The sequence below is a fragment of the Marmota marmota genome, unplaced genomic scaffold, assembly GCF_001458135.2.
Source record: "Marmota marmota marmota unplaced genomic scaffold, marMar, whole genome shotgun sequence".
In the NCBI taxonomy this organism is placed as follows: Eukaryota; Metazoa; Chordata; class Mammalia; order Rodentia; family Sciuridae; genus Marmota; species Marmota marmota.
The window spans coordinates 4,625,428-4,642,214 of record NW_026000222.1 but is presented as its reverse complement, the minus strand read 5'-3'; the positions used below and the strand labels follow the sequence as shown (position 1 = coordinate 4,642,214).

The following is a 16,787-nucleotide window of genomic DNA, read 5'->3' as shown; positions in this document are numbered from 1 at the left end:
GTAATGAAAGCAGCCCCTTCATCTCCAAAAGCCGAAACCAGGCATGCCTGCGTCGTCTTGGCTACCAAGGTGGTGAGGGAAAGCAAGCAAGTGCCCGAGAACCGCAGACGCCCCAGCATCCAGCCGTGTGCTTATGCAGAGATGCCTCTGAGCCCTGCCCAGGGGTGCACAGGCAGTGCTGTGCAGGGTGCTTCAGGGCTGGTGGGAGGGTGGGGGCAGGACTGAGCACAGCACACAGGGTGCAGACCCTCAGGTCTGAGAGGACCCAGGAGGCTCAGCTCAGGTGGGTGTTCCTTTACTGAGACCATGTGGTGATGAAAGGCACGTGGACCAGGGCTCAGATCTTGTTTATCCTTTACAAACCCTGTGTGCTTGGCACCAACTTTGCCCTCTTCAAGCCTTAGTCACCTTACCTGGAAACTGTCAGGAGAAGGAATCGGAATAGTTCTTATTCCTTGTCATTTTGAGGCCTGACTCAGAAATGTCTGTAAAATGCGTGTCACTGCGCCTGGCATGTGGAAAGTGCCCCATCCACGCTCTCCATATCACCATCTGATAAGGCGATTGTTGCCTTAAGCGTCATCTTTCCAGAGCAGAAAGATCAGCTCAGTTCATCAAATATTTATATGGCTTTACAGTGACCGGGACCTATGTAGATGTCACCAAAAGATATAGAGCAGAAAGTCCCTAGTAGCAATGTGTTAAGTGACCCAAATTGGAACCGACTCAGGTGCCCATTGATAGTAGAATAAGTAAGCCGTAACTGAGCCTGCACAGAGTGGATTGGGGTGTAGCGGTCCAGATACTACAGAGTGTTTGATGGTCAGGATGTGACTTGCGGCCTCACAGATGAATCTCACAAAATGTGATGTAGGATGAAAGCAGCCAAACACACAGGGCATGCTGGGTAAAGCCACTTCAGTGACACACACACTCAGGTGAACCCAACCTGTGGACTCAGCCTCTGGGGAGGAGGGTGGAATTCTACCCATGAAGGGAGGGTAATATATTGTGTTGTGGAATGAGTGATGGGTCCTCGAGCACCCATGTTGTAAAAATTAACTGGGTCACACAGTCTGATTTATGCACTCTTCTGTATCTGTGTTAAACTTCAATTAAAGGTTTGCCAAATAAGTAAGCATCTTAGCAGAGAGCATGTAGCCCCCTGGCCTGTGGCTTTGCTTTTGCTTTAGTTGATTTCGGTTACTTGTAGTCAACCATGAGCTGAATTCAATGGGAAAAGGTGGGGGATCGGTCCACATAACTTTGTTCACAGTATGTTGATTTGCAGACTTTTTACATAACTTTTATGCCAGTGTATTGTTATAATTGTTCTATTTTATTATTTTTATTATTGTTAATCTCTCACTGTGCCTAATTTATAAATTAAACTTTATCCTAGGAAAAAACATAGTCTATTCAGGATTCGGTGCTATCCAGGGTGGGTTTCAGAGATACACTAAGGGTCTTGGAGTGTGTCCCCCTTAGATAAGGGGAACTATGGTCGTACGTTTCTATGCTGGGGGGAGTGAGTCTACTCCTCGGCTTACCTGCCAGGGCCCCTGAGTCCACAGCAGAGGCAGAGAGGCAGGCAGCACGGGGCGGGTGGTGGAGGCCCTAACAATGGAGTTGTGTGCTAGACACAGAAGCTCCCAGAGGGGAGCACAAGGGCCATCACACCAGTGCTGGCGGCAGGACTCCCGTGTCCCACGTGGTTCATCCAGGAGCCACTTTCCGTCTGCCTTCCCACACGTGGCTGAGCCATAACTGCAGGCACTCAGCTCCTGTCTCCCTCCCCACCTCACCACCACCACCGCCGTTGTCCAGCCAGGATCACTAGCACACACCAGGCCCTGGCTTTCCCGGCCTCTCTGTCTGCCATGCTATAACCCAGATTCGGCACACTGTAATCTCAGGGTTTTCACAGGGCTCCCCATGTGCTCCTTATGCACCTCAACCCTTGGGAAATACTGCTGTCCACTAGAACCAGAGCACACATGGGATCCTGACCTGAGACACACTAAAAATAGCCCAAGGCTGTCACGAAGCACTGCAACTTACTGGCTTTCCCCAGTTTGTCTTCAAGACACACCTGGTTTTACTTGCAGACTTTCTTTCTACTTCCCAACATCCCTGCTCCATTTCCAATTGGCCCCTCTCCAAGTGCTCCTGGTTACCTGGTTCTCATTCCTGAATCCATGCCTCGGGATAGTCTGGGATGCCCTCCGCCCTGTTGAGGACCTCCTATTTATCTTCAAGTTCCAGTTCAAACCTTGCCTCTGTGAAGGCGTCCGACATGCTCCCCAGGGCTCTGTGGTTCTGCCCAGCAACTAGTACGTACCAGAATTAGATCACCTCCCTAAATGTCACTCTTCCATATCTGACTGTTCACGCCACCCACTGCCCTCAAGGGCAGGGCCTGCCCTGCATCCTGGCATCCTCAGGGCTTAGCACCAGCTCAGAACTGGGAGGCGATCAAGGGTGTGTTTTGACCGAGTAAAATCCATCAACACAGTCACAGTCACCCAGGCACAAGTGGCCTGCTGTGGGATGAAGGACTGTGGTGGGGACCGTCAAGGTGACCTGCACTTGATAGGTGAGAGGTAGCAACCTAACCATGCTTTTCTGTTATTTTCTATTCCCAGTGACCTTCAGCGACTGTAAAGGAAATGACAAGCTGCGCTATGAGGTGTCAAGCCCACACTTCAGGGTGAACAGCAATGGCAGCCTAGTTGCCCTGAGAAACATAACTGCAGTGGGCAGGACCCTGTTTGTGCACGCGCGGACTCCCCATGCTGAGGACATGGCAGAACTCATGATCATCGGCGGGAAGGACATCCAGGGGTCCTTGCAGGTAACCTTGGGTGCAAGAAGAGCATTGGGTTGTCTCTCTGTCTTATGTGCAAAATGGGTCTTTATGGTATTGGCTAAGGTTATTTTTGTTATTGTTGCTGCAAATGAGAGAAATTCAACTTAAAAAATAGTAGGGGAGGAGCAGTAGGAGTTTATTGATTCATGTAACTCACACATTTCAGGGATGTCTGTGTACTGGTGCTCAAATAATGGCAACAACTTTGGTTTGCATACATCTTGCTTTGCTGAGTCTGCTCTGAGAGGCTCACCTCTCCCTGCCTCCCAAGGTGGAGGTCTCTGCAGCTTGACCTCGTTCTCCCAGGCTGAAGCCACTTGAGAGAACATCTGTCTCTTCTTGATGATGGTAACGAAGCTTTGAATCTCATTGGCTCCCGTTAGGTCCTGAGTCCTTCCCCGCACTGACCTCTGTGTTCACTGGACTATGATGCTCTAATCCTCCATGTCAGGGTCACATGTCTTTTCTTGAAACCAGGGTGGGGTCAGCCCTACCCACTAAAGACATGGATAGGGAGTAAAGGAAGAGTAATCCCTCAAAGTAAAACAGAAGCTAGCTTCAGAGGAAGAGACATGGACATGGGGCAGGGAAGAGCGCAGTGTCCCACTGGAGTTGTGTAGCAAGGCCATTGCATATGGTGCGGCTCCCTCTTTTGCCACACACCAGCATCTGTTCCCATCAGATGCATGCGAATGCCGATCCTTACCATCCCCCACATGTGTATACAGCACATGAGTGCCACACTGCCTCTTGGCCTCCCCGATTCTGACACTCAGAGGCTTTATGCTGCACACAAAGTCAACTCAGCTATGGCTTGGGAAGGACTCACCTATCCTCCTTCACCAAGAGCTCAGAGTCTCTGGCTTCTTGATTAAAGGATGTTTTGAAAACTACTCAACTAATGATGATAACAGTGTGGCCCGCGCTTGGCCTGCTTGGCCTTTTCTGTGCGACCCTGCATTTCCTCAGTCTTTCCGTGCCCGGGGTTCACTTATCCTTTCTTCATCTGCCACCCATGACCCTCCTTGTCTGTGATCTGGGGTCTGGTTCAGCAGTGGGGTGAGCATGGTCACACAGCTGGGGAGCAGAGATAGTACAACTGGCCACGTGGAGGTGGCCTTCGGGCAGTGCTGGCTCTGTTAAGTTTGAGAAAGTCGTATAAGTTCTTGGTCTGCAGACTGGAGGGTGCACAGGCTGGGATGGCACCTCAGCGGCCATTGGCCTGGGAGCTGCCCCACTCTTCAGCATGCTCATGCAGACATGGCTGATTACCTCTGGCGTGACCTGAGTGTCTTCCCAAAGCAGTGCTTCAGGAACCTACTATCGATTCAGCATTTAAAGACATTTCTATGGATGGGATAGGATCTATTTTCCATCCCAGAACTAGACACACTCAATAATTCCCCTTCCTACCTGTGAAACTGTAGTTAAGGGTAGGTCACAGCCCAGCAATGCATCTACAGCGTCACTGATGTTTTAAAAGAAAATGGAATGTTGGTGATGGTGCAGACCAGCCACGAGGCCCATCAACACCACAGAGGCAAGATTTTCTCTTCCTTCCTCACTGCCATTTCCATGGCGTCTCACTAACCTGTGACATAAATGACTTGGCAAATACATAAAGAAGCAGAGTCACCACTATGTGCAGCAAAACGTGCTCCTCAGAAACATGAGGCAGGGAGAGACTCAGTCAGGGGCTCCCTAAGGGACCAGATGCGTCTCATTGGCAGATGTTCCTTGTGATTGGTGGCTCTTTATGTCCAGAGAAGACAAGGTCATAGTGTTTTTCTTGAAAGAGGACAGAAGGATTCTGGGTACTTCCTAGGATAACTCCCACTTGGTGGGCTGGGAGGCCGGGCTTCACAGGAAAGGGGCTTGACCAGGAAAGGCCGGCTCCTCGAGGCCCCGGAGGCATTTCACAGCAGCAGCTCATCCAATTCCCGGCTGTTTTTCATTCTCCTGCATCTCAATGCACCATCCACAGATCTTGGCTGCGATTATCTGCTTCCTATAAGCAGAGGCTGCTGCACCACTTGGCACGCCATGCTCAGCTCCGCCCTTGGTAATTCCATGAGGTGTGAACACTGGCCTTGTGAAGGTGCCCAGCTTTGTCTGTGCATAACAAGCCCCCAAAAAAGAAAAAAAGAAAAACAGGAAAGGAAGACAAAATTGGTAGCGGATGAACCTCTCTGAGGAGAACACAGACGTGGATAGATCTGTAGTTGGTGATTTTTAAAGCCAGATTGTGTGTGGCCCAGGGGTCTAACAGGGTGGGAGTCAACTCATTGCTGGCTGGGGAGGGACAAGGAGTGTGCCTAGGGTTAGGTAAAGCAGGGAGGCAGGTGCCCACTGCTCTGTGCCTTGGGCAGGGTGGGTCATGGGAAGTGGGCAGTGCTGTGATCAGGGAGCAGTAATGGCTAGCTGTTGGCCACACCACAGTGAAGTCCAGCCCTGATGCTTATGGACACCTGTGACAGCTCAGCCTGCTGGGTTACTCTTTCAGCCCACAGAGAGGGGTTTTATTGGTGCCACTATCACCTGCATTCATGGGTGAGGAGACCCAGAGGCATGAGACTGTCTGACACTGGTCACAGCAGTAGGTGGCAGAGCCAGGGCTAACCCTAGCAGCATGGCTCAGGAGCCTCCTCTTGACACCAGTAGCAAGCAGGGCCTGAGACCCAGACTGGCAGATTATCAGAACCCATTCAGGGTCCTCTCCCCATGGTGGAAGGTGGCAGACCCTCCCTGTGAACTCTGGTCCCACTGGGCATGGCTCCTCTTGGCCCCTTGCGTCCCATTTCTGCTCAGGCCTCTGTGATGGGCGGGGCCACTGTGCACCCTGGGGACACTCCCTCCATACCCTCAGCCAGGAGCTCTGCAGTTGCAGAGGCAATCTGCCACCCTCTATCCCCCAAGGCTCATCCTGCCCACTGGTACTCACACAAGCCAGCATCTGGTGCCCCGGGGCCTGTCTCTCGATCAAGGGAGGCTGGAAGGAAAATGCTGAGTTAAAATCATGGAAACAGTTGGGCAGATCGTGGGGGTCTGGATTGATGTGACATGCAGCAGGAACTGTTATAAGGTCTTCCTTCCCTCCTCTATCCACCCATCCGTGAGTTTACTGCTCAACCCTCAGCACCCAACACAATTCTTGGTATACACTTGGTGCTCAGTAAACGTCTTCTGAACAAATGGAAGAGCAGGGCAGGATGAACACTCCTCCCTAACTTACTCTGCCTCTGCAGTACCAAACCACATTGCTTTCTTGGATTGGCCCGGCTTTCCCATCCCTTCACGCTGGCCGTGTCTGGACAGTGTCCCCTCCACCAGCAGCCAGCACCTCTCTGATCCCTCAGGACTGGCCAAGGTTTCCCTCCTTGGGGAACATCTCTTCTTCCACGCCCCCCTAGCCTGCCTGGCTCTCCCCTGTCACACACTGACCTGAGCAGTCTGCTTACCTATGCTTGTGCCCATCTCAGTCCCAGCCCTGAGCTTGGGGACCCTGCACCCATGCAGGAGACTAACAGGAGGGTCTGGTGCCAGAACCCTTGGGTGCATCCCGTGCTGCTCTTGTCTCAGCTCTGGCTTCCTGAGCTCCGTACAATATGGGCTCACGTGGTACCAGCTGGTAGGGGTGCAAGGAGGACAGGAAGACTTAATACACGCAGCGCCTCAGAACAGTGACCCGCATGTTTAAGTGCCATGCCAATGGCAATTATTCCTCATAACAGATTGTCAGAGGCAGAGCTACCGTGCGCATTCAGTGAACCCATGAGGCAGGGTGAGATGACCAGTCCTGCACCCACACCCACCAGGGCCTGACACCATCACTTCCACACCTGTGTGGGATTCCAGACAGCAGGTGACTGCACTGTGGCCACCTGTCCCTCAAATGCCTACTCCTGGATAAGGAAATCCTGTAGTTAGGGGTTCTGCATTTCTATGAGCCCAGGTAAAAAATACCAGCAGCTTTGACAGTATTTAAAAGATAACTAAGAGCAATTTACATTTCTTTCCTGGAAGTCAATACAGGGTAAAACATGACCCAAAAGGGAAAACTGGACTCTTAATCAGGTTGTTCAAAATAAATGCAACAATAATCACAGTATCTATTCGCTTTTTTTTTTTTTTTTTGGCACGTTAAGACTCCTTAAAAATAAAGAAAGTTCTGACAGATACTGAAAGGTAAACTTAAAGGCTGGTTCTTCTTCAGCTGTTCATCAATTTAAAACACACAATTTAAAAGGCAAAAATTTGGCTGCTAATCTAGTTTCAAGAGTCAGTTTGGAAATAGTTCCTAAAAAAAAAATAAAATAAAATGAGCAACCAGAGAAAGGAACCACTTGAGGGAAATAGTTGATTTTATTTTAAACTTTCAAAACACAATTATGAAACAAGTCTTCAACTACCAGAAGTCCTTAGCAGTGGTGCTGGCTAGTGTGTGGTGTGCCCTGTGGGGGATCAGTGTTTGTTACTACTCCTTCCCAGAGCTCAAATTCCATTTGCGTAGACCTTTAGGGGGTCCTGGTTGGGAGACCCTGAAGCAATGGCTAAGCGCTCCCTTCTGCCAACACACATGCTGGAGAAACTTAGCCAGATTGCTCTGGACAATATTAAGGGGTACCTAGAATTACCACAAATTTTCATCAAATCACATGTTTACCAGCAATCAGCCATATGGTACTGCAAAGTCACCTAAATCCTTGTCACTTCTATAATTCAATTCCCTAGTTTTCCTGATCTCACATTCTAGACAAAAGTGTTTCTGCACATTTATTACTTGTGAGAGAAGCTCCAATTTTTTTTTCAATCCCAAGAGGACCATTTGCATCCTCTGTTTGTTTGTTTTGGCCATCATGCCATCAAACCTCCAAGACACCTGCCCCACCACACATAGGTGACCAGACTTCACTTCTTCAAAGCATCCCAGATGCTTCAAAAATGAGAGTCACCAGCTACAGTGAAATGAATCATCTTTCTCAAGACCTTATCACACTGATGTGGACTGACACAGAGTCTGTAGAGCTGGTCAATTATATCGATCTTGCTTACATGAAATATGTTTTACAAATATCCCAGTGGATGACCAATCTGTGCATTTACTGTGATCGTAAAGAAATGATGAGTAGAAACTTAATATGCACCGATTTAACAAATGCAATAACTTCAAAACCCTGTGAATTACCACTCTCCACAGCAAAAGCCTCCCCAGTTACTACCATGGAAAATTAGTATCAATTTAACTGTCACCCAAATTGGGAAAATTATTGTAGGAATCCAAGAATTGGACCTTAAATAGGGCATTAGGCTGTTGTGTTTTGACACATGCCTAAACTGCTGTGTTTATGGCTCTTAGCTCCAGGGTACTCCTCAAACACAGATAAAAAGATATCCTCCGATTCATTAACTTAAATAGATAACAGAGTGCTTTGTGGGTCAGAATCTACGAAAACTATATTCCGAAGATTAATTTTAATTGAAATGCTTGGGGGAAACTAACTGATCCCATAGAAAATGTAGATAACTGAAATTGACTTCTTTTTGGCTTGTGAAAACTCAATTTCATTTTGCACAACATCAGAGTCCCACAAATATACTGTGAGTCACCGTTTATCATTTTAAGGTTTCTTATAGTCACATTGAAAAGAAACAGGGAAAATTAATTTCAATAATGTTTCATTTAACTCTGTATGCATATGCCTATCATATATGTATAGTATCATTCAACAAGTAATCAATATAAACGTTATTAATGGGGTTTTCTTTGAGGTGTCAGGGAGGGAACCCCAGGTCTCCCACATTAATGATGTATTATTTACGTTCTTCTCCATCAGCGGGTGGCAGGCCTGGGAGTTGAGATGGGCCTTCGGGTTGGCTGTCACCACTGCTATTTTGGTAACTGACATTTGCAGCTTCATTGGTGCTGTTATTATCCAGTGAAAACCTGAAAGGACATAAGAAAATTAAAAGACAATTATGAATAAAAATGAGTCCATAGTCGAGCAAAACGCCCAAAGAAATTTCAGGTAGAAGGACAAGCCTTACGTTGTCATGGTTTCCTAATGTAATTCTTGGCCAGGGCAGGATCCTGGCTCATCCTCATGGTGCCAAGTCTGGGAAAATGCTTTACATTAATGTTTTATGAATTATAAGTTGCTATTTTAGTTCCGTGTGCATCGTCTGATTTACTCCTCACACCAGTGCCTGGAAGTCGCGAGGTTTTTCTGCCCTCTAAGCCGGGAAACTGAGACCCATAGACACAGGTCTTAGGTCATGGAGCTGGTCATGGAGCAGTCCCGCTCTGCAAGTCCTCCGTGCTCTCCGACAGCAATGGGGCTTCTCAAGTGCATGGAATGGAGTCCATCGGAGGGAAGACAGGACACAGTCATGAGAGCCAACGCACTTTCCAGGCTCTCATGCCTCCACTCCTAGAGTTTACTGTGACCATACACCAAATGCCAGTGGATTCTGAACGCAAATACGGGGAAGGCAACATCTGGGACTCTAGGAGCGATTCCTGTGGAGACACTTGGTCACTGCAAGTTTGCAGTAAGCGGGATTGCTCTGATTACAGAGGAAATGACATAGAGAAACCTCAGAGGACTTAGAAATCAGATTTAACACAACACTGAGCCTCTCTTCTGAGAAAACCTTAGGTAGGTGGGCAGGCCATGTTGTCATTTTGCCTTAACAAAAGTTTCTCTAGGAATAAAACCTTTGGAAATAGAATCTTATGGAAAAAGTACAAGGTGTCCACATGGAGCCCCGAAGTCCATGCAGAGTCTGACCTTCATTTCCGAGGGGAGCAGCTCTGATGATGGGGGACCACAGTCTCCTCACAGACCACGGATGGTCCCTAGTTGGTTCCTCTGTCTCAATACTCAAAATTCAGGTAGCAAAAAAAAAAAAAAAAAAAAGGCGGGGGGGGGGGGGTGGGGAGAATGTGTCATTTTTCTCAGTCCTTCTCAAATCAGCACTTGGGACAATCAGATTATGTGACCTCAGCCAAATTTTTAAGGCAGAAGCCTAGGCATGTGTACAAAGTTAGGACAGAAAAGCATCATGGTTCTGATGCACCATCTCCCCCAAATGAGAAAGAAACTGAGGTACCTGCAGACACCTCCCCACCCCCCGCCCCAGGCTAGACTCTAGGTGCTGTTTGATCCTCGACTCAATCATTTGTTCAGGAAGAATCAGTTCTTTTCTCAAGCCATCACCTGGACAGACAGGGAGCACCTTCATCCTACCCAGGACCTGATTTTATTATAGTTTATTTGTTCTTTTTTTTTTTCCTGGGTCCTGTTAAAGAAATGGAGACCTCATTCCCTCTGGTCCATAACCTTGGGGTGAGGGTGGGGGTGCTACATTTAAAAAAAAAAATGTGTTCACATCCCCTTAGGGCCATAGCAGGGGCTGATACTGACATTTGCTGAATTGTGTCTGTCTGTCTTTATGATCTCAAAAGCAGCCGCAATCAAATAGTAAATACTATGTGTATGAGGCCATCAAAGCATAAGACAGTTGTTTATTTATTTTTTTTAGCAGAAAACAAATTTGTTAAAACCTTCTTTTCTTCCTATCATTGTAAAAAGATCAGTTCTCAGGAAAAAAATAAATAAATAAAAAAATAAAAAAACACTTTGAGTAACCCTCCCAGGCATTTTCAGGATTCTGCACATTGGTGGAGCCTCACAGGGAAACAATTGCAAGTGCACCATGATGGTCTCCTAAGGGTCTTGGCGATTCTGGTCTCTGAGGACTGAGAACAGAGCCAGGTGGAGGGCCTCCCCTAGGGGCTGGCATAACTATACGTATTCCAGGGCTGCTCATGCCAAAGGGGCTCAGAAGGCTTGGCACTATTTTCCAAGCAACCGTTCCAACACATCCTTCCAACCGGCATCCCCAGCCGGACGAGCTCATTGCTCTGACCTGCCTGGCCCCAGCCACTGCCCTCAGCCTTGCGGCCTGAACACGAGAGTGTGGGGCCTTTTCTGCTGCCCACAGAAAAGATGGGACCCAAGGTCCCAGACGGCTTCTCCTCTCCAGTGGACCACGCAGCTCCCCTGCCTCCTAGGTTCTATGGTAATCAGATGGATCCTTCAACTGCCCATCTCTGGCAGCAAATCCTCTTGACAAGAAGTGCCCTTTTGTCAACCAAATCCATCTTCACGTCTGGAGAATTGGACTTCTGTGGACGGCAATTTTTCACGATTTATTTCCTTTGAAGACACAGAGCTATAAACAATGCCGGTTCTCCAAGAGACCGAGAGGTGGCTGCGGAACTGTAAGCAGGCTTTTCTGAGGCCCACCTGCCCATTCCTCTTGCTCCAGAGGCCCCTGAACCCTGCTGCTTTTCACACCTCTGCCATAAAAGGTATGACAGCAAATCAGGATCCATTATTTTCCTCCTGTGTTGTCTGTTCTCCTAAGCTCTGCTTAACATAGACAATTGAGATGTGGCTGAATTTTTGCTCCAAGTCCCTTAATTCAATCTGACCCTTGTTAGCAAAGCCACGCCCCTGACAGAATGACTGGTCTCATTTCCCTAATTATCTGGGATTTTCTCTTTCGTTCAGGCCTTTGGATAATATTTTTTCTAAAGAAGGGAGAAGAAAGTAAGAAATGAGACCCAGAAATTGAGTCAAAGAAAAAGAAATGCAAAAAAAAAATTAATCTAGATTTTTTTCTAAATTCTACATAAATGTCACAAGTTTGGTATTAGTTTATTTGATAAAGTAAAATTACATGCTCCAGAGGGCACTCAACTGACTTATTCATTGTTATAAATCTAGCACTTAACACAATATCTGGCACTGAATAAATAACTTATTTAATGCCTTAACAAATGCCACAGATGGAATGAATATTGATGTTCATAATGCGGATCATAGCCAACATTTATTTAGCTCAAACTCTATGCCAGAGACCACTCTACGGACTTATAGTAAGTCATTTAATCTTTACAGCAACTCTACAAAATAGATAGTGTTATCTCCATTTTACAAATGGAGAGAGGTGAGGCACCCAAGGTCACTGGGCTGAAGACTTTAGAGCCCTGCTTCCTAATCAGACTCTTCAAAAAGCATTTAATAAGACATCTTATCCTTGTCAAAATAGAGAAATATGAGCTGCATACTCTCACCGTAGTGTAGGCTTAGATTGGCTGAATAGCTGAAGCTACAAGGTGCACAGTCATCCATCAGCCTGAGCGGCTTCTGCCTGCAGGCCCTGGCCCATGGAACTGCTTCCTCCCAGGGCTGGGGACCTGGATGTGAAGACACGCAGGAGAGTTGGAGGTTTTGATGGCTCTGGGGGTCCTTGTGGGAAAGCCTCAAGATTCAAGAACTTGGGTGTCTACAAGGGGAGACTGAAGTCAAGAAGGCATGAGGGTGGGCCAGGTGGGGAGCAGCTGCTGAGGACCGGAGGGTGTGGGAAGCTCCCCTACTGAGGATCACAGTCGCTGAACTGGGCCAGCTGCCTCCTGCAGGTCCCTGTCCTTCTCTCCATTCTGCCTTTCGTCCTTCACTTACTGCTTATCACCTTGAGCGCCGCCAAGACTCTGCCCTGGGCCTGAAGGAAGAAGCCTGGCCCCGCTGCCCACGGGTGTCCATAGCAGGCTCTCCAACTCTCTGGGCTGAGCAAGGGACACCTCTCCTCTTGAGCTTCTCGGTTCCCTTCTCCCACACTGCCGCCTTCCCTCCCCCTCTGAGGAAGACCCCTCTCTCCCCTTCATCCCTGGAGCCCACTCCTTTGAGCCTCTTCTCATTAATGCAGCTTTCGTCCTCTCCTCCTCTCGGAATTCCCCGGTCGCCCACACAAGCCCCCAGTTGGCCTGATGCTAAAGCAGACTCCCAGGAGCCACGTCACCTCACCGTCCTTCAGTCTTCTGGAAAGGGGACTTCACCCCTCAGCTCTGCTTCATTGCTCGCTCCACCCTCAACGCTCCTAGACCAGTTCCTGCCCTCAACATTTTGCTGAAAATGTTCTTTCAAAACTCATGGAAACCAGACGATGGATGTTCCTGAATGTCTTTGAGTCCCTTGCCTGCTTGAATTCTCTGAAGCATTTGGCAATTGATTTTTTTAGTTTTGTTTTATTGAAGTGAAAGTCACATAAAATTTACCCTTTTATTTATTTTAGTTGTTGCTGTTGAAAATATTTATTCTGTTTTGATATTTTTCCTGTTTAGGTTAGAAGTTTTTAGGTAGATGCTATGATTTGGATATGAGGTGTCCCCCAAAGCTCAAGGGTGAGACAATGCAAGAAGGTTTAGTGGACAAATGATTAGGTTATGAGAGCCTTAACCCAATCAGTAAATTAATCACCTGGAAATTTACCCTTTTAAATGGCATTTTCGTGGCACATGATGGACTCACAATGTTGTACAACCACCCCCTCCATCTATCTCCAAAAGATTATCATCACCACGAAATGAATCCCATACCTGTTGCTGTTGGGTCTCCACGATGCCCTTCTTCAGGTCTCCAGTGACCACCAGTCTGTACCCATTTTGTGGGTTCCATAAACAGAATCATACACTTTGTGGCCTTTTGTAACCGGCTCCTTCTGCTTAGCATAATGTTTCAAGATTCCTCCCCATCACGCCTGGACCAGAACTTCGTTGCTCGTTAGACTGAATGATATCAAATGTGCAGATGAGAATTGAGGCACATATTCATCCATGGATGGCCATCCGGGCTGTTTCCACCTTTTGACTATCGTGAGCTGTGTTGCTCTGCTTTGTGTGGACCTGTGTTTGCTGGAATACTAGTTTTTCTCCTCTGGGGTTTGCCCCTAGAAGGGGAATTTCCAGCTCAGGGGGTGATTCTGCTTACCTTTTCAAGAACCCAGCAGACCTTGTCCACAGCAGCTGAGCCAGCTCACCCCCCACCCCAGCACTCGGCGTCCCTGCGCCCTCAGACGCTACGCCATGCTGCGCCCCCACTTCCCATGTGGGCAACCCCTTTTGTTTCTCCTCATCCAGCTCCTCTTCTTGTCCCTGCTGCCACCGCAGGGGACTGTCAGCACTCTGTCTTGACTTCATCCCCAATCTAGGACGTCTCCAAGTTTGTGGCTGGACCTCCGACCATGAGCTCTTCCTGTCTACCTGCTCGTGTCATCTCCACCTGTACCCGCACCTGCCTCCCTAGGTGCGTGTGTGTCCCCACCGTCCCTCATATACCTCAAGCCTCATCTTCCTCAATGTTTTATATATATATATATATATTTGTGTTTTTTTGCACCAGCACCCTGTCTTCCCAGGCACCCATGCCACCACCTTAGATATGTCTTCGTATCTCCCTACCTGCGAGGTCAGGGTCACTCCCCATCTTCCCTCTGTCCCTCATGTGGTTTCTGCCTGCTGTCTTCTCCACAGGACAGTGACCACTGGTCTCAGCATGATTTCCTTCTCTCTGGGTGTGGCAGGGCCTCTCCCTCTTGAATCTAGCCTCATCCCTCCCCTTGTGACCCCACTGACATGCCTGTGATGGCTAAGGTGACTTCCTGAGGAGTGCCTGGGATCACGTCCCACCCTGCTCCAAGGCCACCAGGTTCCCCCTCCTCCTGCACAGCGTCCAGGTTAACCCCAGCAGCCTTCTCATTCTCCACTCCCAGCTCCCCCGACACATGATTCTCCCACCACACAAGCTGTTATCCTCCATGTTGACTTGAAAGGATGTAATCCTTCCCCGTCTCTGTCTCAGGATGGTGTCAATGGGCTGCAATAGTTTACAGGAATCAGGACCAGTTTAGGGATCTGATGTCAACAGAACCATTGACAAAAATCTATATTTTTAGCCAAAACAAATGCTGTATGCCAATAGGTAAATCCATTGCTATGGATTTCTCTCTCTCTCTCTTTCAAATTTGTAACTAATTATGATGAAAATAATGTTACAGAAACATGCTTGCAAATCTTAGAGTTGTACAACTCCCAGAAAAGAGGCCGGGGAGCTCTACAACTGGAGTCTCCTTCCGATGTCCTGGATCCTTGACGCGCAGGCCAGGTTCTTCCTTGGACGAGGACTCTCAGCAAACCTGTGCCCATGGACTACAGCAACTGGATCCAAGCCTCATCTACCCACTTTTAAATGTAGCTGGAGTTAGAACTCGCAGTGCCTGCCACCTTATTTATTGCTTCATTACAGATGAAGTATTCCAATCCCCAGGGAAAACCAAGACCAAAAATGTGCTGGTTTCCCCTGAGAGATCCTTCCTCATCTTCTAGGGCTTCTTTGTTTCTGATGAATTCTGACAATAGCTTCTTTGGTCAACCATTTAATTTTTTTTTTTTGGAGGGGTTTAACTTTGTCTTGTTGATGCTAATGCACTCCTGATGTGCAGAAAGGAGAATAGTTCAGATATTGTAAAGGAAGGGAAATATTAGAAGCATGAATAATTTATGGAGAAGTAATTTAAGCAGCTAACTATGCCATGCATTCTCCCCTTATTTCATAAATGATCCCTATGCCAAGTCCACACAAGTTAATGTTTATTTCTGGAAACCTTTACCAAAATGAGCAAGAAGTAGTAAATGCCTCATTATGCCCTCACAGTGCCTAATGACACATTATTTTCTATTATAAAACTTCAAGGTTTCCAAAGGCATTGTTATAAATCCAAAGTGTCAACGTTTCTTTGGTAAGAAAAAGCATCCTATAGAAATAAGATGTAAGATTAACAATTCAGGGTCATGTATTTTCATCTCTCCCCGAATTCTACTGTATGTGGCAGTGAGCTGCAATCCATATATCTTATAGAAAATATGCTGTGAAGACCCATAAAACATTTAAGAACATTTGGAAAAGCAAAAATGGGACCTTCAGAAATAAAACCTTAAATAAGAAAATAGAAAAGACAGACCATCAGCAGTGATTAATAAAATAGACATTTTATAAAATAGTCCTTGGGGAGGTAAGTAGGCCACACAGATTGAGCCAAAATCTAAAGGCTTCCTGGCGACTCTGCCCACCTGAGTGGACGAAGCAGTGAAGGGCAGTGTTTAATAGCTCCAATGCTGGAGTCCCATTTCCTGGGTTTAAAATCCTAATCCTGGAATTCATCAGCCTTGTGACTTGGGACAAATTATTTTAGTCTTTTTGAGACTTAACTTTTTCCATTGGTGAATAATTATAAAAATAATACTTCTTCCAGACATCACGAGATTTGCCTGCTGGGACACATGAGGTCCTCAGTATGGTGCTGGCTCATGAAGCTAAGTGACAGTAACTAGGAAGGCGACAGTGCTGTAGGATATGTGCGTGTGGTGTTCTCCGTCATACACAAATCAAGGAACAGCTATTCTGGCTTTGCCTGTCACCTAACTTGAGAGTGAGGAGCTACCCTAGGCTCAGGCAAGCCTCCCAAGGCTTCCCAGAATCGGATCTCCTTTCTCCACTTTCCACCTTCTGTCAGTCCTATTTGTGGACGGTGTCCCTCCTTGTTAACAAAGACACACTCAGATTCAGATAATGCAAACAGACAATTTACCGAGGTGAACGGGGAGCACTGAAGAACCCAGGAGAACCCAGGAACATATTTGGTAAGTCTTCCAACTAAAAGCAGTAGTCATTAGGCTGGATTTTAAAATTACAGCTACGTATGGCTTCATGCAGATATACATGAAGTGCAAGATGCAGAAAGACTGAAAGTTAAAGAATTTAAAGAAATGTAAAAATATTAAACAAAAGTAAGTTTTATGCCTATGGTATTATCAAAGGAAATCGACTTTAAGGAAAGAAGAATTACTAGAGATGAAGAAAGATATTTCACTATTATAAAACTATACAACAGGCAGATATAATCCTAAATTGAAATGCATTGAATAACATATATAAAACAAACCAATATATAAAGTAGAAATAATGATAGAAATAGAAAAACCCATAATCATAGCTGGAAATGTTAACACAAGCCT

The 16,787-nt window shown here is 47.0% G+C and overlaps 1 protein-coding gene across 2 annotated transcripts in view; it reads left to right on the top strand.

Annotated features, from left to right (window-relative positions):
• Positions 1–16,787, top strand: part of Cdh13 (cadherin 13) — a 1,261,125-nt gene that overhangs the window by 717,156 nt on the left and 527,182 nt on the right. For both annotated transcript variants that reach the window (XM_048792348.1, XM_048792349.1), the window contains one exon: positions 2,646–2,854. In XM_048792348.1, the coding sequence (XP_048648305.1) occupies positions 2,646–2,854 (209 nt within the window). The remainder of the gene's footprint in view (positions 1–2,645; positions 2,855–16,787) is intronic.